This window comes from Chaetomium tenue, assembly GCF_020726465.1.
Source record: "Chaetomium tenue strain MPI-SDFR-AT-0079 chromosome Unknown F5144scaffold_2, whole genome shotgun sequence".
NCBI lineage: Eukaryota > Fungi > Ascomycota > Sordariomycetes > Sordariales > Chaetomiaceae > Chaetomium > Chaetomium tenue.
In genome coordinates, this window is record NW_027117330.1 from 1,576,698 (window position 1) to 1,597,883 (window position 21,186).

The 21,186-nt window shown below is 56.1% G+C and overlaps 5 protein-coding genes and 1 non-coding gene across 6 annotated transcripts; 2 read left to right on the plus strand and 4 right to left on the minus strand.

Annotated features, from left to right (window-relative positions):
- Nucleotides 1-256: 256 nt before the first annotated feature.
- Nucleotides 257-4,049, plus strand: F5144DRAFT_105238 (TUP1-like enhancer of split-domain-containing protein). Its single transcript, XM_066782101.1, has 5 exons — nucleotides 257-420; nucleotides 501-575; nucleotides 632-850; nucleotides 905-3,676; nucleotides 3,796-4,049. The coding sequence occupies exons 1-5, from the start codon at nucleotides 384-386 to the stop codon at nucleotides 3,942-3,944; spliced, it is 3,252 nt and encodes a 1,083-aa protein (XP_066646188.1). The 5' UTR covers nucleotides 257-383; the 3' UTR covers nucleotides 3,945-4,049.
- A 1,003-nt stretch (nucleotides 4,050-5,052) lies between these two features.
- F5144DRAFT_561141 (uncharacterized protein) lies at nucleotides 5,053-7,455 on the minus strand. Its single transcript, XM_066788238.1, has 2 exons — nucleotides 7,091-7,455; nucleotides 5,053-7,012 (listed from the first exon to the last, which is right to left on the minus strand). The coding sequence occupies exons 1-2, from the start codon at nucleotides 7,111-7,113 to the stop codon at nucleotides 5,272-5,274; spliced, it is 1,764 nt and encodes a 587-aa protein (XP_066646189.1). The 5' UTR covers nucleotides 7,114-7,455; the 3' UTR covers nucleotides 5,053-5,271.
- Nucleotides 7,456-7,554: 99 nt separating this feature from the next.
- F5144DRAFT_561144 (ankyrin repeat-containing domain protein) lies at nucleotides 7,555-10,470 on the plus strand. The gene has a single exon (XM_066788239.1). The coding sequence runs from the start codon at nucleotides 7,676-7,678 to the stop codon at nucleotides 10,265-10,267; it is 2,592 nt and encodes an 863-aa protein (XP_066646190.1). The 5' UTR covers nucleotides 7,555-7,675; the 3' UTR covers nucleotides 10,268-10,470.
- Nucleotides 10,471-12,355: 1,885 nt separating this feature from the next.
- F5144DRAFT_t59 lies at nucleotides 12,356-12,442 on the minus strand. The gene has a single exon. It is a non-coding gene; the product is annotated as a tRNA-Ala (tRNA).
- Nucleotides 12,443-14,931: 2,489 nt separating this feature from the next.
- Nucleotides 14,932-15,192, minus strand: F5144DRAFT_470863 (uncharacterized protein; the record flags this gene model as incomplete). The annotated part of the gene is made up of 1 exon (XM_066785010.1): nucleotides 14,932-15,192. A coding segment is annotated over one exon (261 nt), but the record flags the coding sequence as incomplete, so codon positions are not given.
- A 682-nt stretch (nucleotides 15,193-15,874) lies between these two features.
- F5144DRAFT_505141 (uncharacterized protein) lies at nucleotides 15,875-21,078 on the minus strand. The gene is made up of 5 exons (XM_066786442.1): nucleotides 20,908-21,078; nucleotides 20,150-20,720; nucleotides 18,457-20,097; nucleotides 16,540-17,198; nucleotides 15,875-16,470 (listed from the first exon to the last, which is right to left on the minus strand). The coding sequence occupies exons 1-5, from the start codon at nucleotides 20,940-20,942 to the stop codon at nucleotides 15,981-15,983; spliced, it is 3,396 nt and encodes a 1,131-aa protein (XP_066646192.1). The 5' UTR covers nucleotides 20,943-21,078; the 3' UTR covers nucleotides 15,875-15,980.
- Between the last annotated feature and the right edge of the window lie 108 nt (nucleotides 21,079-21,186).

The following is a 21,186-nucleotide window of genomic DNA, read 5'->3' on the forward strand; positions in this document are numbered from 1 at the left end:
AAATAGAGTACGAATTGGGAAAGGGGATCTGGGAGATATTAAGATCAGTACTTGCCAAATACAAATTCGCGAATATTTCACGACTGGGAACTTGATACTCCCTCCTGAAGAGTCGATCGAAAAGAAGCATCAGCCCCGCTTGAGTGGTTGACTCCGGCAGGCAAGTCGAGTCAAGCCTATCCTGGCCCGCACCAATCAACGCGGACAACAGGGCCCAAGCCAAGCCTGGAACGTCGCGCATGCAACTCCCTTGTCTGCCGCGCAACAGACGTGAATGGTCGCGAATCTCAATTGTTTGAAGAGCTGCTCCAAGCTCCTTCTCAAAACTCCAACAAACAGCATCGACATGAACATATCGCGTCTATTGACGCCCCCCACACAGCATGCATATTATCAAACCTTCATGGTTGCGACATAGTGGTGAGTTCCCAAAAATACACCTTACACAATACTGCGACATTCTTGCCTTTAGGACCTTTTGCTGATGACGAGTTGTGCAGGGGAGCAAAAGGATTTCGAGGTCTACAGCTGCCACATTTCCCCCGATGGTTCGCGACTCGCCACCGCCGGCGGAGGTACGTTGACACGACTACACAATTCTCTCTTGGTCATCCATACTCACTTGCGATAGACGGCCATGTCCGTGTCTGGTCGACCAAAGCCATCTTCAACGCCGACGATCCGGATCACGGCAAACCACGACAGCTTTGCCACATGAGCCACCACCTGGGCACCATCCATTCCGTCCGATTTTCCCCGAATGGCCGTTACCTCGCTTCCGGCGCCGACGACAGGGTCATCTGCATATACCAGCTCGATAGCAACCCACCCTCGCATACAGCAACCTTTGGTATGGCCCACTAGAAATAGCAAGTTAGGCCAGGAGGCTGACTGGAGGATACAGGCACGAACGAACCCCCGCCTGTTGAAAACTGGAAAACACATAAGCGCCTCGTCGGCCACGACAGCGATGTCCAGGACCTCGACTGGTCATACGACAACTCGATCCTCGTTTCCGTCGGGCTAGATTCCAAGGTGGTGGTATGGTCGGGACACACTTTCGAGAAACTGAAGACCATCGCCGTGCATCAGAGCCATGTTAAGGGTATCACATTCGACCCCGCCAACAAGTTCTTCGCGACGGCGGGCGACGACCGACACATCAAGATCTTCCGCTTCACCCCGCCCCCGCCGAACGCAACCCAGCATGACATGGTCAACAATTTTGTCCTCGAGACAACCATCAGCGCGCCGTTCAAGAGCTCGCCCCTTACGACATACTTCAGGAGATGCAGCTGGTCACCAGACGGGAACCACATCGCCGCGGCCAATGCTGTCAACGGGCCGGTGAGCAGTGTTGCCATCATTGAGCGCTCTAGATGGGACAGTGAGATCAACCTGATCGGCCACGAGGGGCCCACCGAGGTTTGCATGTTTTCCCCCCGCCTATTCCATACACAGAAGCCCAGCGACAACGCGACCGATAAGGGCTCGCCCGGCCTGGTGACCGTTATAGCATCCGCAGGGCAGGACAAGACGTTGAGCATATGGAATACAAACACCTCGAGGCCCGTGGTTATTCTACAGGATGTGGCATCCAAGTCCATGTCCGACCTTGCTTGGACCCCCGATGGCCAGACGCTGTTCGCCTCGAGCTTAGACGGCACCATTCTCGCCGTCAAGTTTGAGATGGGCGAGCTGGGTTGGGTGGCAACCGCCGAGGAGAACGATAAAGCATTGCAAAAGTACGGTGGGCCGAGGAAAGGGATGGGTACCGCTGAAGATGTCGACGGTCTCCACCTTGAGAACCACAGCAAAGAGGGCGAGCTGCGCGGAGCTGAGTCAAGGATGGGTGCGCTGATGGGAGATTTTCAACCCGAGGACAAGGGCAAGCCAGTCACAACGAACGGCTCAAAGCCGACGGCCAAGAATGGCGAGGCGAATGGCACGACAGAACCGAAAGAGAAGGAGGCCCCGAAAGCAGCGCCGGCCGAGGAAAGTGTAGAGAAGACGGCTGAAAGGATAGCGGAGCTGAAGTCGCGAGTACAGGTCACCAAGGACGGCAAAAAGAGGGTAGCGCCATTACTGGTCTCGTCATCTGCCACCGGTCTTTTGTCATTGCCTCAATCACAACTTGTCGGCGCGAAGTCGACCAAAACAACCCAGAGCGATACACCGCAAACCATACTGGACCTGTCCAAACCATCCCACGGCTTGCCGAGAGGCGGCATAGCTGCCATGCTGTTAGGCAACAAGCGGAAGGCCGCTGCGATGGAGGGAGAGGAGGAGGACGAGCTCGCGGGCAAGCGGCCTTCAGCTGGGCCCGTGCCGATTCTAATTGATACCCCTGAGGGGTTAGAGCCCGCTCCCTTGAGCGCCCCTGCACAAGGCGTTGTACCGACGCCAGAGTACCTCCGACCTGCCGTCATAAGTCCGGCCATCTCTTTCTCCCAGACCAGACTCGCCGTGCCCAAGGTGCGGTCACACATCGTGAGGCCCCTGGAGAAGGGCGTCCTCCAAGGGGAATCGACCCTCGATGAAGCGTCCAAAGTGCCGGAGAATATCGTCCTCGAGGCCAAAAATCCCATCAGACCCCGCGAGCCCGCCCACATCTCGGCCTCCAAACGAGGCGCCCGCCTGTGGCAAGACTACCTCCCACGCGCCATCATTCTCGTAACCGGTAACAAACACTTCTGGGCAGCCGCTTGCGAAGATGGCTCCGTGCACACCTGGACCCCCGCCGGCCGCCGCCTCTTCAATGGCATCATCCTTGAGTCCCAACCCGTTATCCTCGAATCCCGTGAGCACTGGCTCCTCTGCATTACCTCGGTTGGCCTCTGCCACGTCTTCAACATCAAAACCATGTCCGCTGCCCACCCACCCGTTTCCTTAGCGCCCATTCTCGACATCGCCATCACCTCCCTCTCCCTCGAGGGCCCGACACCCGCTCCCGGGGTCACATCCGCACACCTCAACAGCGTCGGCGCCGTCGTCGTCACCCTCAGCAACGGGGACGGTTTCTACTACTCCTCCACCATGTATGCATGGCAGCGCCTCTCAGAATCCTGGTGGGCGCTAGGCAGCCAATACTGGAACAGCAACGACTCGTCCATCAGCGCGCTGTCGACGACAGCCGTGGGGCCCGTGACGGCCAAGAACAAAAACGGCGCCGCATCATCCATAACCACCACCACCACCACCACCACCACCACCACCACCACAACCCCAGACAAACCAGACACCGCCGCAGCCGCCGAGGTCGGCGTCTCGGCGGGCATCATCCCGCACCTCGAGCGCCACACCACCAGCGAGTTCCTGCTCAAGGGCCGCGCCTTCACCCTGCAGCGCCTCATCAAGACCCTGCTCTCCAAGGACGGCTTCGAGGGCTTCGAGAGCACCGTCAGCGTCGCCCACCTCGAGAACCGCATCGCCGGTGCCCTGGCCCTCGGCGCCCGCGAGGAGTTTAGGTTGTATTTGTTTATGTATGCCAAGCGCATTGGCGCGGAGGGGTTGCGGGGGAAGGTGGAGGAGTTGTTGAATTGCTTGGTGGGGGGGTTGTTGCAGGAGAGGGGTGGTGGTGGTGGTGGTGGGGAGGCGAAGGGGTGGTTTGGGAAGGGGGAGATGCTGGGCGGGTGGGAGAAAAGGGAGTTGTTGAAGGGGGTTGTTCTTATTTTGGGTAAGTATTATTCCTCTCTCCCGTTTTGTCGTGCATGCGTGCATGGCTCTGACTCTCGGCGGCCCTGCCTATTACTCTCACTCATTCACCGGATTGGGTTGCTGACGCTGTTGATGTAGGCAAGTTCCGCGACCTCCAGCGACTCACCGTCCAATATGCCCGCATCTTGGGGCTGACTGCCGACGGCGAGGATGAGGAGAATGATGATAACGGTGGAGGCGGGGGCGAGAATGGCGCGGTGGCTGAGGAGATGGAAGTGGAGGAGTAGTTCGCCTGTTGTTGACTGCCCACCTATTCGGTCCCGCCGGCGATCATCGTCGGTGATGCGGGATCGGGATCTAGATCTAGCTATGGACGGACGGACCTACTTTGCACTACCGGGCTGCTGGCCGTATCGAAACGCTTGGGCTTATTGGGGACCCAGGTGGAGGGGCGGTCGGGGGCTAGGTAACGGCCGTGCGTCCAGGCTCGTCATGGATGGAGATATCCTCTGATTGCCTGACACCCGTGCCTTCAGGCTCACCGCCAACAGTATTATACGGTTCTGGGTCTGTGGATGGGGGGAGTCCAGGCGAGGAAACTCTGCCCAGCTCGTTGCTTGAAGATGCTTGGTCCAGCAACGCGGGCTTGTCATCGTCTTCGAGGTCGTATGTTACGGTGGATACCTCTTTGGAACCTCGGTGCGTGCGCGGAATAGATTTAACGGGAGAAGGACGGGTATGGGGGTGAAGATGATGGGGATGGGGGGTGTGCACATGAGTGGTGCAGTTGCTGCTGGTGATAGTGGCTACACACAGATGCCACTGGCGCGCCGCAATCTCGACCTCCTTGCTTGCTTGCGCCCTGCGTGGTGGGAACGGCGATGTGGCAGGCACTATTCGGTTCAGTGGCCTCTCGCTTTAGCTTGGGGGAGGGGAGCTTTCGGCCTTCTTGTTTCTATTTCGAGTTGTGGGTGGGAGGGCGCATGATATGGGTGGTATTCTTTTGCAACGGTGAATCGGCGTATGGGTGAGCTTCGGTCGAGGGTGTTGTCGTGTATAAGAGCGGTGTTTCCTTGGGCCTAGGTTGAACAGCATATGCTGTGGCCTGTCCACTGGTTTGTCTTTTATGTGTGAGTGTGAAGTAGGGGTTGCTTCTAGCGATGCCTCCTAAGTAGGCTGTATTTAAGTTGGCAATTGGGGTCGTCTCGAATAAACCACTGCCTGCCAATTTCAAGCTTAAGTGCCGTAGCTCACCCTCGATCAGTGTTTACACGAAGTGGTTCTTTGAACAGCCCCCGGAGATGAAATCGGGGTATAAAGCACTCCGTGTACTTGGAGGTTGAAGACAACGCAACGGCCAGGGGGCTGACATCATATACCACTGTGTTGCGGATGCTGGGGTACGATGTTATGATACCGTACTTTGTCACGCCGACATATGTACATACATATGTCACGGAGGAGTCAGGATCAGAGCTTGTCTCCATGACTTGATCAAATAAGAGCTTCCGCATGGTGTTAAAACTCAAAGTATTTAAACGTATGTACAAAAGGGGACATCGAACCCAAGTCATCAACTGCACATCTGAAATCCCCCCTGGTTAGAAATTATGCTCAGATGGCGGGAAAATAGTCAGCCCAGGTCGACTTGTAGACCCCCTGAGGCATCGCACGCAGACTCGATAGGCCCACAGCAACCAGGACGAGCCGGGCAGCGCAATACAAGCCCATGGTGATGTAGACCAGCCACATGTTAAAAGCAGTGGGGAGTAGGCTGCGGCGGGGGAAAACGCCAATCCTCGCCACCTCCTCAACCATCTTTTTCGATCCGTGGCCGTCTATGAGACGGAAAAGCCGATGGAGGTTGGAGCTGTACCCCGGTGGTAGGTCGAGATCGGGTCGGTTTTGGAAGGTGCCCTTCTTGTCAACAAAATCGAGCATCTTTCGCCGCAGATTGGACTCCGGGGTGGAAGCTTCGTCCAGTGCTCTAAGCAGGTTTCCATAGGGGGCCTGAGCGGAACTATAAGCCCGAGCAGGTTGGAACAAGTTCATGTTGTATAGGTCATCCAAGTTGCGGCGGATGTAATTAACCTCCATCTTTTCTTGGGGACTTTCGAGATGCCAGCAGAGCTCACGCAGAACGCGTATGGTAGCGGAGAGAAAATCCCACGGACTGCCCTGGCGCCAGGTGGACTGGGAAAGCGGGATGCCTAACAAGCCCAGCGGCGGCAGGGTGATGGTGAGGATGGTGCAGACGTGCCAGATGGTTGCTTCGGTTGCGGTAGGAAAGTCAAAGTCCCAGGCAATGGCGTGCAGACTAGCAAACGCCGCCGAAACGAAGGCCAAGACAAATGTTGCGGTGTGTGCGGAGCCAGTGCGGTTGATGGGGATGTTGTCGTTGGGAACGCGTCCAAGCGGCCGGGGGCGATGTCCCTTGTCGTTAGTCACGACTCTCCAAAAACTATCGAACGTTGACAGGCGGAGCACGCCCCAAGGTTCTTCGGATCCACCAGATTTGGTACGGACACTGATGGGAACCGCGACATCCTTCGGCTTGTACCAGTAGACCGCATATGTGGCGACGCCGCAGATTGCAAAGGCAAGTGTCAAGATCTCGAGCTGGGCACTCGGCAGACCTTGGCTTCGGCGGACAACGAGCGAAAGCACGAGATGAGATATTTGGAAGACGGAAAAGGCCTTGGCGAGCCCATCCGTCTTACTCTTGTCTTTGATATCGCCTTCGGTCGTCTTGGGGAACTCAAAATAATCAGAATACTCGGCGAGAGATTCGGCTGTTAGCGGATATGGGGCAGGTTCCGAGGTATCGAGCCCATCGACAGGCGGTGAAAACACAAAGCCGCCCATGTTAGCGAAGTAGGTGTGCGTCAACGTCCATCCAAGTCTATGGGATGAGTGCTTTTGGCCCTGACTCTGACTTGTAGGGGTGATGCTTGGCCGGCGCTGCTGCTCTTCTTCGACAAGTCCGTCAACCAGCTTCTTCCGGCCTAGCAGAGAGCGGATGGCAGGCCAGCGGTTTGGGGGGTCCACGAGCAGGGTAAGCCAGGCCGGATACACGACCTCCATTTGCCCTAGGTTTGAAGGGAAAAGAGGATCCATCTTTATGCGCTTCATGAATTTGACGGCGAGGGCCAGTTCCATTATGGCGTGGGCCAGGATAAACTCGGGGAGCAAGATGGTAAAAAGCATCCATTTGCAGACACGGAAGAACCTACGCCACTCGTTGTCATGGGCAGCAGGCACGTTGAGATGCTGGATGGTCCATGTGCAGGCAAAGATTGTGGCCATACATGTCTTGATGATGCTAAACGTCCCACGGGTGGTGTCGGCATTTTGCCTGTCGTTGTGTCAACCATGTTCTTAGCCATATGCTCGGTTTCCTGCTTCCTGGCACTGACAAAGTAACGTCACTCACCAACCGACAAGCGGACTATCCATCTCTAGGTAAGGAGCGTAGCGGACATTTTTAGTTGGTTTGCCCGTGGAGCCCAGATGTGTCTCAACAAATCTCGAGGAGTCGCACAACCTTCAGGTCCGTAGTGGCAGCGGCGCCGAGTGGGAAAAGGTACGAATACCTAAGTTAATAACTACCTTAGTACCGTAGGGTGTCCCCGTTCGGACCCCGACTGGGCATTTCGGGCACCGGGGCGCAGCATTTGTGTATGGAATAGAACCTAATGGCGCATGGCTATGGTTGCAGAATGTTCTTGCTTTGGTTGTCTGACGGGCACCGCCTCAACGCTCTCCCAATGGTCGGGAGTTTGAGAGAGAAAATGGTCGTGTTATCAATTTTGGTTGGTTGTCAGGCCTGCTGCCGCAGCGGAATTCTTTTAGTGGTGTGGGCCTGGGGCTTAGCGCATTTTCGATGCCTCGTTCCCTGCCCGGTTCGCAGTTCAACCTTGCAAGTTGCCTTCACCACCAAGCAGCTCAAGCAAATAATTTCCCGACTGCCCGCTCAAGTGGGCTGGGCTAGGCTGGAGTTGTTACGCATTTTGTTGGTATGGACCAGTTTCATCAAGATCCGCATCTTTCCATCTTCACCATCCGAGTCCTCCTCATCTCATCCTGGACGGACTCTCCGCCAACCCTCCCTCTTGCCCTCCCTTCTTCCCTCCCTCTTTCCCTTCCTCTTTCCCTCCCTCTTATCCCTCCCTCTTTCCCGAAAATGGCGATTTGGTCGTGGATCAAAACAAACCCTATCCACGAGGCCATCACCTTGGGCGATACCGCCAACCTTGACAGGCTCCTCGCCAACAGACGTGTCAATGTGAACGCGGAGAACGCAGACGGCGCAACCGCCTTGCACCTGGCCGCGTCTCGTGGCGGCCTTGGGACAGTGCTGGAAAAACTGCTGACCTACCCCGACATCAACCTCAATCTCCAAGAACGCAGTGGGAAGACCCCCTTGCATCTTGCCATCTGTTTCGGGACCTTATATGTGATTAAACGTCTCCTCGCGGATCCCCGCACAGACGTCAACCTAACAGACCAAGACGGTCGTTCGCCATTACACTACGCCGTTGACTTCAACCCAACCCACGACGGGCGTATTCTAGCTCTTCTCGTAGCCTGCCCCAGAGTCAACCACAAAGCACAAGACCGACTTCAGCGGACCGCGCTAGCGTGGGCCCTAAACTATGGTTACCCAGAGGTGGTGGCCGCTCTCGCCTCAGGCCGTGAGCCATTGCCAGAGGTTACCGTGACAGACTTGGATGGCGACACGGCAATCCACAAAGCCGCCAAGTACGGTGGCTCGATGCTGGCTTGTCTGGTGAAAGGACAGGGCAAGGAGGTTCTAGATGTCAGGAATATCAGGTCGGAAACCGCCCTCCACGTCGCTGCGAGATACAACTCAGATTCCCTGGGATTACTCGCCCATGCCGGCGCCAGCCTTGACGCGCGGCGGGGCCCGGATGGTGCGACCCCTTTCCACATTGCCGCCCTGCACGGCTCCTGCGAGTTTGTGGATCGCTTGCGGTCACTTGATCCGTCCCTACGCAGCATCATATTCATGAAGGATAATGACGGCAACACGCCTTTACATCTAGCCGCTGAGCGCGGCGACTCTAAAATGGTGGATACCATTCTGAACTTGGTCAAGGACCCGGGCCAACAGACTGGCGAGCCCACCATCCAACCTGACCCTGTCGAGGTTGGTTGTGTGAACAACAAGGGCGAGTCGGCCGTTGCCCTTGCCGCGCGTCACGGCCATGTCGACACCGTGGTATCCTTGTTGCGAGACGAACATATCGGGTCTGGCGAGGTCAGATCCAGACACGCGGAGGCCGTTTTGCAAATCCTACCCCATATCACCAATGGTCCAGCTTCCGGGGTGCCACAGCTAGAGAGGACGGCCGTGTTATTCGAGTGGGCGGTACGGGAAGGTGTACTCGACGTTGTCAAGCCCCTCAAGCCCTACGCCAGCCCTTCGGCGCTTGAACACTCCATTTCACTCGCCGCAGCAGGGGGGCACGCCCACGTAGTTCAGTATCTTGCCGAAGAAGGGGTCAGCCCTAACGTCTGGACGGAAGCGGAAGGAACGCCGCTTACCGTCGCTATTGAGCACGGACATACCGAAGTCGTCAAGGTCCTGCTCAGCCTCGAGGGAGTAGATCCGAACCTCGGCGTGCCCAGCTCCGACACACCCTTGATGAAGGCCATACGGCGCCGTTCTAGAGCGGTTGTTTCGCTGCTTCTGAGTGAGGAAGTTATCAAGACCAAGGGATTGTTGCTCGACGAAGGAAGCCACAAAAATCAGCTATCAGGCCGCTGGTTTTCTAACCCACTGCTTTTAGCCTCTCAACTCGGCTACGAGGATATGGTCGAGATGCTCGTCCAACCCGGTCTTGCGGCTGAAGCCTGCTTAACTGTTCAGGATCAAGCCTTTGGCCAAACACCCTTGAACGCCGCCTGCTGGCGGGGCCACTGGCGCGTGGTCGAGGTGCTCTTCCAGGCTTGCCCTTGGGCTTCTGGGCCTGATGTGCTCGGGGTCGATCAGCGGGATGATTCGGGCCGCACGCCGTTTGCCAATGCCTGCGCATCATCCAGTCCCGACACGGCCAATCTTTTTCTCAAGAGTGACCTGATCAGGCGCAAGCTAGTCGATCCCGATTCGAAAGACAACGATGGCATGACGCCGTTTGCTCACACTTGCGAAAAGGGTTCTGTCGAGGCCTTGAAACTCATCTTCGACAGCGACTTGATCAAGGACAGGCTGATTGACCCCAACGCCAGAAATAACCATCTTGAAACCCCGCTGGCTATTGCATGTTCATGTGGGCACCATGAGGTAGTCGGCCTCTTTTTGGATTATTTCCTCTCCGGCGACGGGTCAGGTCTCGTTGATTTTAGCCCTCCCGTGGACCAAGAAGCGAGAACCCTCCTCGAGCTTGCGTTCGACCCTTACGATTGGCCGTCCATGGTATTGGTGCTGTTGGAGAGCCGCCTCGTCGACTTGGGCTTGGTCGACCCTAGAAAGGCTTACCGATATATGGAAGAGCGGATCAGGGAAACGTCAGACGAAGATGTTGACGATCTCGACATAGAGCCACTTGTGCGTCGACTGGAGGAGCTGGGATGCGTGGAGCCGTGAGAGGGGAACGCCCAGTGGCAGAGCAGTCCGACGGAGATTTTGATAGAAAGCTCGGCGTTTGTAGATGTAACAGCGTCGTAGGGTATGCAACAGCATTAATCTCATGCACATCATGAATACATTAACGTACTCCACCCCCAAGTCGCGCACACCCCCAAGTCGCGCACTTTTGACCGTGAACCGATAGGAAACATCAATTACACCACCACAACAACCGCAATACACTGAAACTATTTTAAATCATGTACATCAGATGTTTCTCCGTCTCCCTGACACGTGCGCGCATTGTGCCCGGGCTTTCCGCACTTACCACAACGCCGTGGAGCCGTCCCTGTTCGAGCCCGCCGACCACCATTTTCCCGCGTTTCACGCTCTACCTGTTCCTGCACCTCTCTCTGGGCTAATATATCATGTGCATCTCCTACAGTAAGTAATCCTCCAAGACGCACATGTGTCTTTTTGGCCCTTCGGCGCTTGCTCAGTGCCTCATTTGCCTTCTGTAAGGTGCCTATCTCAGCCGTCATTAGGGCCACCGAGTGCGCCAATGCCTGCGTCCCTTTCGCAAGCTGGTCGACAGCAGTGAGAATTGATGTTGGCGAGCTTCCCTGGTGATGGGCAATCCGATCTTTGATGTACTCGCATTGTGAGACAGTCTCTGTTGGGTTCCGTGGCGTCTGGGAGAACCAAGGATCGGCAGCGGCGGAAGGGGGACCAGTTGGTGTTGGCATCCGTGACTTGACATCCAGCTTGGATATCACTGACTCGGGGTCAGAAGGTACTAGACCTGCACCTCTGAACCCCCCTTTGTTATTGCTCTCGGTCATGGCGGCAAAGTGGGCGGCTTTGAAGGCGAGGAAGAACTCGACCTTGGTGATGTGGTTGATATGCGCTCTGACGAAGTGCTCGATTTGCCGACCGTACGCCGTTTTTAGGGCACTGTAACACCCAACGTCGAGTGGCTGGGTTATATGGGATGAGTGAGCCGGCAGGCTGATGGTGACAATGTTGTTCTGCTTGCAAAAGGCTTCGAATTCGGCCGACAGGTGACTCTCATGCCCATCAAGCACAATCATCCGATACACCCCCTTCGTACGAGACTTTGTGTGCTTATCGAAATGTTTGATCCATTCTAGGCCGGTCTCATTGTCGGTCCACCCATTGGAAGTTGGCTTGATAGCCCAGTCGAGTGGGAGCTCGCCCTCGGTATACCAGTTGGCGAGGTGGTAAGTGCCTTGAACAATGAGAAACGGTGGGAGGCACCACCCTTCGCCGTTGATGCACTCAATCGCCGTCGCCCATTTCCGATTGCCAGGCTGAACTGCCTTGCCTCTTCCACGTCAATCGGCGCGCGTCACTACCATAGCTGCGCAGATGACGCCCATCATGAAGCCGGTCTCGTCGAAGTTGTAGAAGTCACAGTCGTGGATGCCGTACTTCGCCCTCATGTTGTGTACAAGCTTAAACCACGCGCCAATAAGTTCTGGGTCTTCGCAGAGGGCTCTCTGAAAGTTGTATACACGATTGAAACACGTCTTGAGTTCTGGTTGTTGCTTGACGAATTTCTCGGCCCAGTGCTTGCCGACCCGTCCCCCGTCGCGTTGGGCGAGCAGCAAATTAGCCATATCTTCAACACCAGCACGTCGGGGTGCAAATCCTCGCGTATCTAGGTCCAATATATACCGAACAACCGCCTCCTCTTCAATTGCTGTCAATCGGTGAGCTGCAGGTCGTGATTCGGGCTTCGGCGTCTTCCCGTTCATCCTGTCGCGCAAGGTCGCTTCGGGTACATTGTAGTTTTGGGCAGCGCGTCGCCGACTGAAAGTCTTATCTCGTTGTATTGCCTGAATAGCAAGATTGATTCTACTCTCTTTGGATTGCGATGCCATTTTTTGCTATTAAGTTATTCCAAGTTGGGGTTGGGAGGTCGTAGCACGGTCAAAAGTGCGCGACTTGGGGGTGTGCGCGACTTGGGGGTGGAGTACGTTATTCATTTCTTCTCATTTACCAAATGTAAAACACAGCTGGGTTTGCTTCGCAAGCAAGCCCTAAAAGAAAAATAAAGAAAAGGAAAAGTAGTGCAAAAGATAATGGACGTACCGCGGATCGAACGCGGGACCGTCTGTATTCAAGAAATTTTCTTGCAAAACAGAAATCATACCACTAGACCATACGCCCATAGCAATGGTTACCATGCCTAACAAAACACAACACTAAGAGTGGCCAGCAATGCTGTCCTTGAAACGACAGGAGTGACCGTGCCCGCTGCGCGCGGGCACGCCAAAGGAGCCTGGAGGAACTTGCCGGTTGCAGGTAGGCCCCATAGCGGAGTTAACGATGTAATTGTATATTTTTTTTCCATTTCATCATGGTTATTTACGAATGCTGGGAAAGTAAAGAAAGGTGGTTTCTCCAGTCAGACTAGCGTCTAATCGTACAGTCGCGCCCTCTTTTTTCCTGCTGTAGACCTCTTGCTTCTGATCGGCTCGGGAGAGGTTTGCTTTTTTCTCTTTTTTGTTGGGGTGGTGTCAACCGGAGCGCGTTGATCTTCCAACAACTGCTCTGTGTCTGAACCGTCGTTGGTGTGATCGGTATCTTCTTTGTGGTTAGCCTAGTTGGTGAGCTGGAAGGAAGTCATACCTGAGCTTGAAATTGCAAGCACTGGCTCGGCGTTGGTTGTGGTCGAGTTCGGTGGTGCTTCAAGGACATGTTCCGTATGAAAGACGGCCTCCACACGCTGCTCCTGACGGGTGCCAGCGGCAACGCGGCCGCGCTCATTGGCGGGGTGACGCTGCACTCGGCGACGAACATTGGGTTCGAGGGCAAGAACGAGGTGGCAAGGAATATATCGGAAGAAGAAAAGCTGCGTTGGAAAAACATGGTCATGTTGATCGTCGACGAGATTAGCCAGGTGGGCGGTCTCACGCTCGCGGCGGTAGACAGCCGTCTGCGGCAGTACAGGGACGACCAGCATCGCCCGTTTGGCGGGATCCCAATGGTCCTGTTCTTCGGCGACTTCTTCCAGTTCGACCCCGTTCTGCAGACCAGCCTCCTCTTGCCAATGCCTAGGGACCGCGGCGGACAGAGACCAGAGAGCGCTGCAAGGCACCTAGCTGCGCATAAGCTGTTCCTCCAGTTCACCACCGTTGTCATCCTCCGCGAACAGGTCCGTGCGGCCGGCTGTCCAAGGCTGCGGGGGTTTCTCCGGCGCCTGCGCAACGGCGATCAGACCGAGCTAGACTTCCAGCGGCTATGCCACCGCGTCTATACACCGTCGTGCAAGTCCTCCTTCGTAGATGGTTTGAGAGCCATTACGCCTCTGAACCAAGACCGGTGGGACCTGAACATGGCCGCCGTTGTCCAGTGGGCTCGTGCCCACGGCAGACACATCTCCATCTTTGTGGCCAAGCATGACACCGATTCGGGGAAGCGACTAAGTGTGGAAGAGCTGTGCCGCGTGCTTCGCTACGGAGACGATTCCCAGCTGCCAACCCCGGGCCTGTTCTTCTACGCTCAAGGGATGCCGGTGGTGGTGACTCGGAACCAGTTTGTCGGGCTAAAGGTGGTCAACGGCGCACCTTTCAAGGCCGTCGACATCTTTCCCGACCTTGCTGCCGGCACCATTGCCCTCGCCAGTGACGTGACTCTTCATCTTGGACCGCCGGTGGCCGTCCTCCTTCAGTCAGACGATAGCGCGGACCTCGCCATCCCCGGGCTCCCCAACGGCACCATTTTGATCAAGAGCAAGACGGCCGCCATCCCGAGCCAAATGCGGGGCAAGGGAGCCAGATGGAGGGGCAAGGCGGGTTTCAGGTGGGTTACCCACAGAACCGGGCCTCTCTGCACGCCGGCCTTCGCCATGACGGATCAGAAGAGCCAGGGCAAGCAGTTCTCGGACGTGCTCGTTAACCTCAAAGGCGTCCACTCCAGTGGTACGGCGACTCGACCCAGCTTCATGAGCTTGTACGTGCAGCTGTCGAGGGCGCAGAGTTGGGACGGGCTGCATCTGTTTCGGAAACCGGCGCGCGGCGACTTTATCGAGCCCAAGAATGTGCTTGATAAAGACATGAGAGACGCCATCGTCAAGCTGGAACGACGGGGCGAGGAGACCAGACGGCGGTTCGAGCAAGACCACAGGCACGAGTCGTGGTTTCAAGAATGGGATGCAATGGCTGAATCTGGCCAGGGTACTGAAACCGATGACGTAGAGGATGCATTGCTCTGGGGAGACCCTGGGGTTTCCGAGCCCGGATCGTAGCACAGCTCTCCACCGCTGCTCTGTTCCAGGGCTCTTTTCCAGCAGAATAAGCTGCTTCAATTAATATTTTCCTGCTCACCTTGTTGCCGTGTTGCCCTGCAATCTGCGTGGTCGTCGGTGAAGCTACCCGGTGAAGCTACCCGGGGGTACGCCATCTTATTGGCCCTTCTGAACCGGAGCTGGCCCCACAGCTGAATTTGGGGCCGGCACGGGCTGCAAGCCATGACTAACAGACCGTCCGTGCACCACCACTGCCAAGCCCAACTTCGAGACGCTCATCGTCAGAGGTAAGTTCCTCCAGCCAAAACAAGATGGCTCTCCTTCCATAATCTTTAGGATAATGACAGTAGAAACTTTACAGTATACAGGGGAAAACGACACGGCTTTTGATGTGGGGATTTGGTCCGTGCTTGAGCAGGCCATGGTTTTTCTCGGAAAAGGAACCTTTCGGAAGTACTCGTTCCTCGTACGTTCCTCCAGGCAAAGGAACCTTTCGGAAGTACTCGTTCCTCGTACGTTCCTCCAGGCAAAAGGAACCTTTCGGAAGTACTCGTTCCTCGTACGTTCCTCCAGGCAAAAGGAACCTTTCGGAAGTACTCGTTCCTCGTACGTTCCTCCAGGCAAAAGGAACCTTTCGGAAGTACTCGTTCCTCGTACGTTCCTCCAGGCATAATAGTGAACACAATTCTAGTTGTGAGATGTGTATTGTCTGACCCGATAGGTAGGTAGGTATCTATGTCATGTTGGCTGCCCATGGTATTGCTATGGGGCTATCTGGGGGGATAGTTGGGCCTTGCTCCGCTCATTGGAGGAGCCTTTTATCTGCAATGCTAGAAGCTTTCATGGTATCATGAACATTTACGATACGTTTTATAACGGAAGACTACGTAAATGTGATTTTGCCATCAGAAACTTATATTGCTAAAATTCAGACTTCAAAGTAATCGTAGCGTAGTGCTCTAGAATCCGGATTTTGCAGGTGGTGGCGTATATAATAAATAATACACAGTTCCGGCAGATTCCCCCCCGAGAGGGTTTCCATTCATTGGAAGCTTCCAATCCCCATTGTGCCGTTATTGAGTGCGGTTTTGCCGCTATTGTCTGGAGCATTGGCATCCTCACCCCTTTCGAGAAGCGCCTCAGAACCGACTCGATGCCTTCCATTTGCTGCGTGGCGGAGTACGCCACTCATCGCCTAGCCGAAGCGTTCTGGTTGCTCAAGACCTTCAGTTAGGTACTCGAGACGACCCCTTGGCCTAAGTCAACCCCGTGGTTCAGGCCTTTGGCTGGAAAACGCTTAGCTTCTAGGGTTGTCGTCAACGGGACCTGTGACACCCATCTCGACGACCGTCACCATGTTAGATTTGTTTTATTTTAACCCTGGCATCAGAATCTGGTCATCAGACTGAAGGGCAGGGGAGCATCTCAGCTCCTAGATATCTACATCCCAGCCAAAAATTACATCAAGCCAACGAAATAATCCCAGTACTGACACAGCGCAGTGACGTTCCAGCCACGCATCTCGCTGTTCAGCGCATCAGTGTCAAGAATCCATGACAGATACTTGCTCTCCCAGCCCCCGAGCCTCCCCCGCCGCGAGCACTCTGCACGAGCCTTGCACAGCTCCCAGTACGCGGGGTACCACCCAGCCTGTTCCCAGCCCAGGATCGATACCACTCGCGGCTTTGGCCCGGCCGAGATGATGATGTTTCGTGGGTGCAGGCTTCCGTGCGTGAACACGACAGGGACATCATCTGGGAACAGATGGTGCGGTGTGTAGCGGAGCTGTCCATCACCAGCGCCTGCATGTCGGTTCCGGGAAACGGTGACCGCCATCGCAACAAAGTAGTCGTGGAATGCCGTGGCGGTCGGGAACGGACCGGCAGGCGGCGCACCAGCCAGCTCGCAGCGATGAAACACCTCATCCTGCAGCGGCCCATTATCAACGCTCCCTACAACACCAAGTCAGCATCCACACCACAAACCACACCCACAGATCAAGCCGCAAGAAGCAAACTCACCAACAAACCCCACCCCCCCCAACCTCAACCGCCTCCACTCCGCCACCACCTCCCTCAACTGAGTACACACCCCCTCCCTCTCGACCTCGCTCAACCCCGCCCACCTATCCTCCAACACCTCCCCCTCCGGCAAATCCATATACACAAACCGCTCCCCGGTCTCCACATCCCTCCGCCACCCAAACACCTCCGGCACGGGCACCCGCCCCGCCGGCACCCCCAAATCCAACAACGTCCTTCTCGCCAAACTCATCGCCTTCCCCTCCGCCGCGCTCACCCCCACCCCCCCTCCCGAGCCCCCATACGGCGCGTACCCGTCCCCCGCGACCCGCTCCGGACCGTACTTCACCAGCAACCCCAGCTCGGGGAACGGCACCAACTTCGCACCGGCCTGCGCATCGTCCTGTGCGTCAGCGGAGACGAGGCCCAGGCGGAGGGCCTGCTCGCGCACGCGGGCGGGGGTGGGGAGTTCGGGGTAGGTGCCGGCGGGGGTGAAGCGCGAGAAGAAGGAGGAGTGGGCGAAGATGACGTTGGGGCCGGGGGGGAAGAGCGGGGTGATGGGGAGGAGGGGGAGGGTGGTGGCGGGGGATGAGGGGGATGGTTGGGGGCCGTGGTGAGATGGGGCTGGTGCCAATGCCGATGCCGAGGCGGGGGTCTGGGTTGTTGTGGTTTGGTGTGTGTAGTGGTTGTTGTCGTCTGCTGCTGCTGCGGGAGATGTGGTGATGTTTAGGGTGAGGTTGGCGAGGGAGTCGTAGAGGGTTTGGAAGGGGTCGTGGTGGAGGGTCAGGTCATGGTCGTGGCGGGAGTGGGGTTGGATTCCCGGATGGGTGTTGGTGCTGAAGGAGAGCATGGTCATCGATGTGCTCGGTTGATGTTGATGGAGTGCAGAGAGTCAAGTTGGGAGCAAATTGAAGATGCGGCTCGGATATGGAATCTGGATCTTGAAATGAGATCTGGATCTTGAAATGGGGGTAAAGGCTTTGGGGACCGGAAACGATTCCAATTTAACAAAGAAGCGCCCGCGTTTTGTGTGGTGACAACGAGGGAGGGGTCGGCTCTGTTGGGCAGTAGTGGCGCTAGAAATGCTGCCCAACCAGCAACGTTGGCCTTTTTTGTGTACGTACGTGGACACGCAAACATACAGATGCGGATAGACAACATCCGACGGTGGTTTAATCAGTCAGTGTTGTGAACTTTGAGGCTTGGATTGATAGTCGTCAAGAAGAACGTCACTGTGTTCCCATTCTTTCGCACCACTTGCGTCATCCACAAGACGATCCATGGCCAAGAAACTGCTTATTTTAGCCAAAAAGGTTAGGTGTACTATCACTTGAGCGATCATGTCTGAATAATGCAAACTTTCTGATAAGCGCCTTGCTTTTTGGCCCATAAAGGTGTGTGAGCTGGATGCTCAGCCTCGCTGATGTGCGACGGTTTCGGGTAAAGCCGGCGGGAAACTACGGCGCATGATAACCGAAGCGGGCCAGATAGAACAATCATGTCCCGCCCACACCGCCTGGTACCAAGACATAACGCTAAGCATTGGTAGGGTAGCAGTTCCGCTGAAAGGAGGAGTGGCGATATTGTCATGTCAAATTTCCAAGCCGGCTGGAGGATGGCATTCTCAACGAAGTGGGGGGACGAGAAGGGGGTGGCGTTCGGGACCGACAGTGCCGTTAACCGAAATGTTGGACGTGCATGGCGGTTGTCTGCTGCTAGGCAAAGGTGATTAAATCGTCGGTTGAGTAGACCTTGGTTGTAGTAGTCGAAGTCCAACATAACAGATCAAGCAAGACCGTACTGGAACACCCAGTTTATGGGGTCTTGGCTGGCCGGATCATATAAAGCTTCGGGTACCTGTAATAAGATGATCAGCAACGTGTCTTCACTCCCCCAGTCCCAAGATCGCTCACCATGTAGTCCCAACCCTCCACGCCAAAGTCTGGAGATAAATCCAGAGGCCCACCCAAAGTCTCATCAAGCGCAGAATTTACCGCCTCGTGAGTCTCACGAGTGCTAGCCTCGATCTGCTCAAACAGCGCAAGGCACTTCTCCTCGGCATCCTCAGCGGACTTGACCACGTAGGCCACGGTGTCTTCGTGGCTCAGGCCCCTCCTCATCGCATCTACCTGGGCGTAGATCATGCAAGCAACCAGATACCCCTTGGTATTCGTCTCGCCCGTCTCCATGCTCCACCAGGACCACACTTTGTAGTCCTGCAGCGCCGCCAGCAGGTCCGGCCTGAGCTCGACGGGGCCGAGACCGAAGCTCTCTTCCTCCTTCAAGAGCGCCTTCAGCTCGATGGCGATGGCCACGAAGCCCTGTATGGCCACGATGCGGAAGAAGCCCGACCCGCTGACGGCGATGCGCTGGAGGGGATCCCACTCGGCCTTGGCGTCGTCGGTTAGCGACAGGGGGACCGGGAAGACAGCGCGCCAGAGGCGCAGCGCGGACTCGACGACCACGCGGCGGGAGAAGGCGAATGAGGTTTCTTGGAGGGCGCACGCGAAGAAGGGAATATGGAGGGCAAGGAAGTAACGGCGCAGAAGGAGGTCGACGACGCGGAGCTCGAGGTCGGACGGGCCTCTTGTGGGTGTTTTACATGCTTGGAGGGTCCGCGTGAGGGTTTTGTACCCTTCGCGAAGATCGGCATCGAGCTTAAGCGCATCCGGATAGGCACCCGTGGAGGACAGGTCGTTGAGGGATTTAACGATGGCGAGCCGTTGAGGGAACAAGCTGCGGAGAGAGATGGCCATGGTGGACTGGGTGAACTGGTCGTATGGTTTAGGGACGGGCATTTCACCTCCATGGCTGGTGAGCTGGTCGTCGTCGAAGTTCCCCGGCGGGTCCGTGTCAAAATCGTCTATGTTAACGAGCGGCGGCCCACCAGAGTTCAGGCTTGATTGTAACGTGAGCTCGAGGATCGTGTTCCACAATCGACGGCGCATCTCGGCGACCAGCGGCGTGGTTGACTTTGGGCCCAAACCCTCAGGGTCACGATGCAGGCCCATATACATCGCTAGACGGAGTGTGGTTCCGATCGTAGCCCAGACCATGTCCTCACCTACGCCTGTTGCTTCGCGGGCGAGCAGAAGCAAGATGCTGCTCTGCAAAGCTGGGAGGCCCAGCCGGGACTTGAACTCGGGCGCCGACAGCCATGTCTGTCCTTCGTATGTCCATTTCATGGCGCATGGGCGTAAGGAGAAGGTGGAGTCGAAGGTCGTGGCGCCGATGGCCAGGACTAATTTGAGCTGGACGAGGAAAGCAGGGTCAGGGTTGCTGTTGTTGGGGTCCCAGACGGCTTCATAGTCGCGTCGGAAACTGGGGATATGTAGGACTCGGAGAACCGTTTCGCTGGAATTGAGATAGCAGTCGATCAGAGCATCGGAGATAGCTCTAGCAGGCAAGGTGGATGAGGGTGGACACGGCCAAGGGGGTGCCCGGCGGGATTTGATGAGTCTGCCTAAAGCCTTGCATCGTTTCTCGATTTCTAGTGCCTTTGACGCGTTGTCGTCACGTAAATGACCCTCGATGACATCAAACATATCATTCAGCTGGAAAGAGTCAGCGTTTGGCCGATCACCAAGAGGCGGGGAGTTTTCCTACCAGGCCCACAGCATTGACCCAATGGCTCTGCCCGAAGTACCGCGTCTTGTGCGTGACACTCCTCGTGACAGCCTTGGGATGACCGGCGAGGCGGTGTTCGCTGTGGAAGTAAAAGTTGCCGGCAAAGTTTATCGTCTTGGTCTCAACCCGGGAATTCTTGTGGTAGGTCGAGACCGGTGTGTTGGCCGAGGGGCTGCTTGTGGCTGCCGACGCGGCCTGCTCCGCTGCTGCCCGCTCTTTTGCGGCCTGGCGGATCCCATAAGCCCGTTGACAGATGGTGTACTTCCTAGATGACGTGACGGCATCAGTTGTTGTCGGCCGAGATGGCTCGGAATTCAGTGGTTCAGCAAGCTCTTGCTCTCCGGCGAAGTCCCCTGTGCTCGGTGTTAAGGGTGCCCCAGATAACGCGGCTTCGGGTTTGTTTAGCTGTGCCGCCTCTGAGGAATTTTGCCTTCGTGGAGCTCGCGGATCATCTCTATAGATGCAGGTAGCATTCTTGGACTTGGTGCAGTTGCTACACGGCGTTTGCCGGTCGCATCGGATTTTGCGCCTTCGGCAGAGGATGCAGGAACTGTTGATTTGTTAGCCCGGTTGAACAATTGTACCGAATAACGACGGCCCACACAGCAACAGCAGTCATTGTGTATGGTGAAGATGTCTTAGAAGAGACCGGAGAGACAAAAAGGGTTCGCCGAGGGTCCACCCAATCTGAAATGTCCGTTCCTAGGTAGGGAGTTATGTCCGGGGAGGAAACTTACACTGCAGGCCTTCTTCGGCGTCTCTGTGGCTCCATCACGCAAAATCCCCCCGCCGCTGCTGACTTTTCAGATTACTCACGCCGTGCCCAATCTTGTCGAAACGTTTTCAAATTTCGGGAAATGCTTCGGAGACAGAGGGGGTGGACGGCTTTTGTGTGTTTTGCGAAAGCAACAATCGGCTTTTTGTGGATCTGGAGGATCAAGTCAGCCTGTTCCTGATTGAAATGACCCCACATGCTTCCTTCTGGTTGGCCAGCCCTACCATCCACCCCACAAAAC

What these genes read in the sequence shown, in the direction of transcription:
- F5144DRAFT_561144 (XM_066788239.1), top strand. Translation starts at nt 7,676, where the DNA reads ATGGACCAGTTTCATCAAGATCCGCATCTTTCCATCTTCACCATCCGA.
- F5144DRAFT_505141 (XM_066786442.1), bottom strand. Translation starts at nt 20,942, where the DNA reads ATGGAGCCACAGAGACGCCGAAGAAGGCCTGCAGT. An exon ending in CGCCGAAGAAGGCCTGCAGT is followed by an intron (nt 20,721 to 20,907) that starts GTAAGTTTCCTC and finishes ACAAATCAACAG; the next exon opens with TTCCTGCATCCTCTGCCGAA. An exon ending in TGGAGGGTTGGGACTACATG is followed by an intron (nt 17,199 to 18,456) that starts GTGAGCGATCTT and finishes ACAACAACCCAG; the next exon opens with ACCCCCGCCTCGGCATCGGC.
- F5144DRAFT_561141 (XM_066788238.1), bottom strand. Translation starts at nt 7,113, where the DNA reads ATGGATAGTCCGCTTGTCGGTTG. An exon ending in GATAGTCCGCTTGTCGGTTG is followed by an intron (nt 7,013 to 7,090) that starts GTGAGTGACGTT and finishes ACACAACGACAG; the next exon opens with GCAAAATGCCGACACCACCC.
- F5144DRAFT_105238 (XM_066782101.1), top strand. Translation starts at nt 384, where the DNA reads ATGCATATTATCAAACCTTCATGGTTGCGACATAGTG. An exon ending in TTCATGGTTGCGACATAGTG is followed by an intron (nt 421 to 500) that starts GTGAGTTCCCAA and finishes CGAGTTGTGCAG; the next exon opens with GGGAGCAAAAGGATTTCGAG. An exon ending in ACTCGCCACCGCCGGCGGAG is followed by an intron (nt 576 to 631) that starts GTACGTTGACAC and finishes CACTTGCGATAG; the next exon opens with ACGGCCATGTCCGTGTCTGG.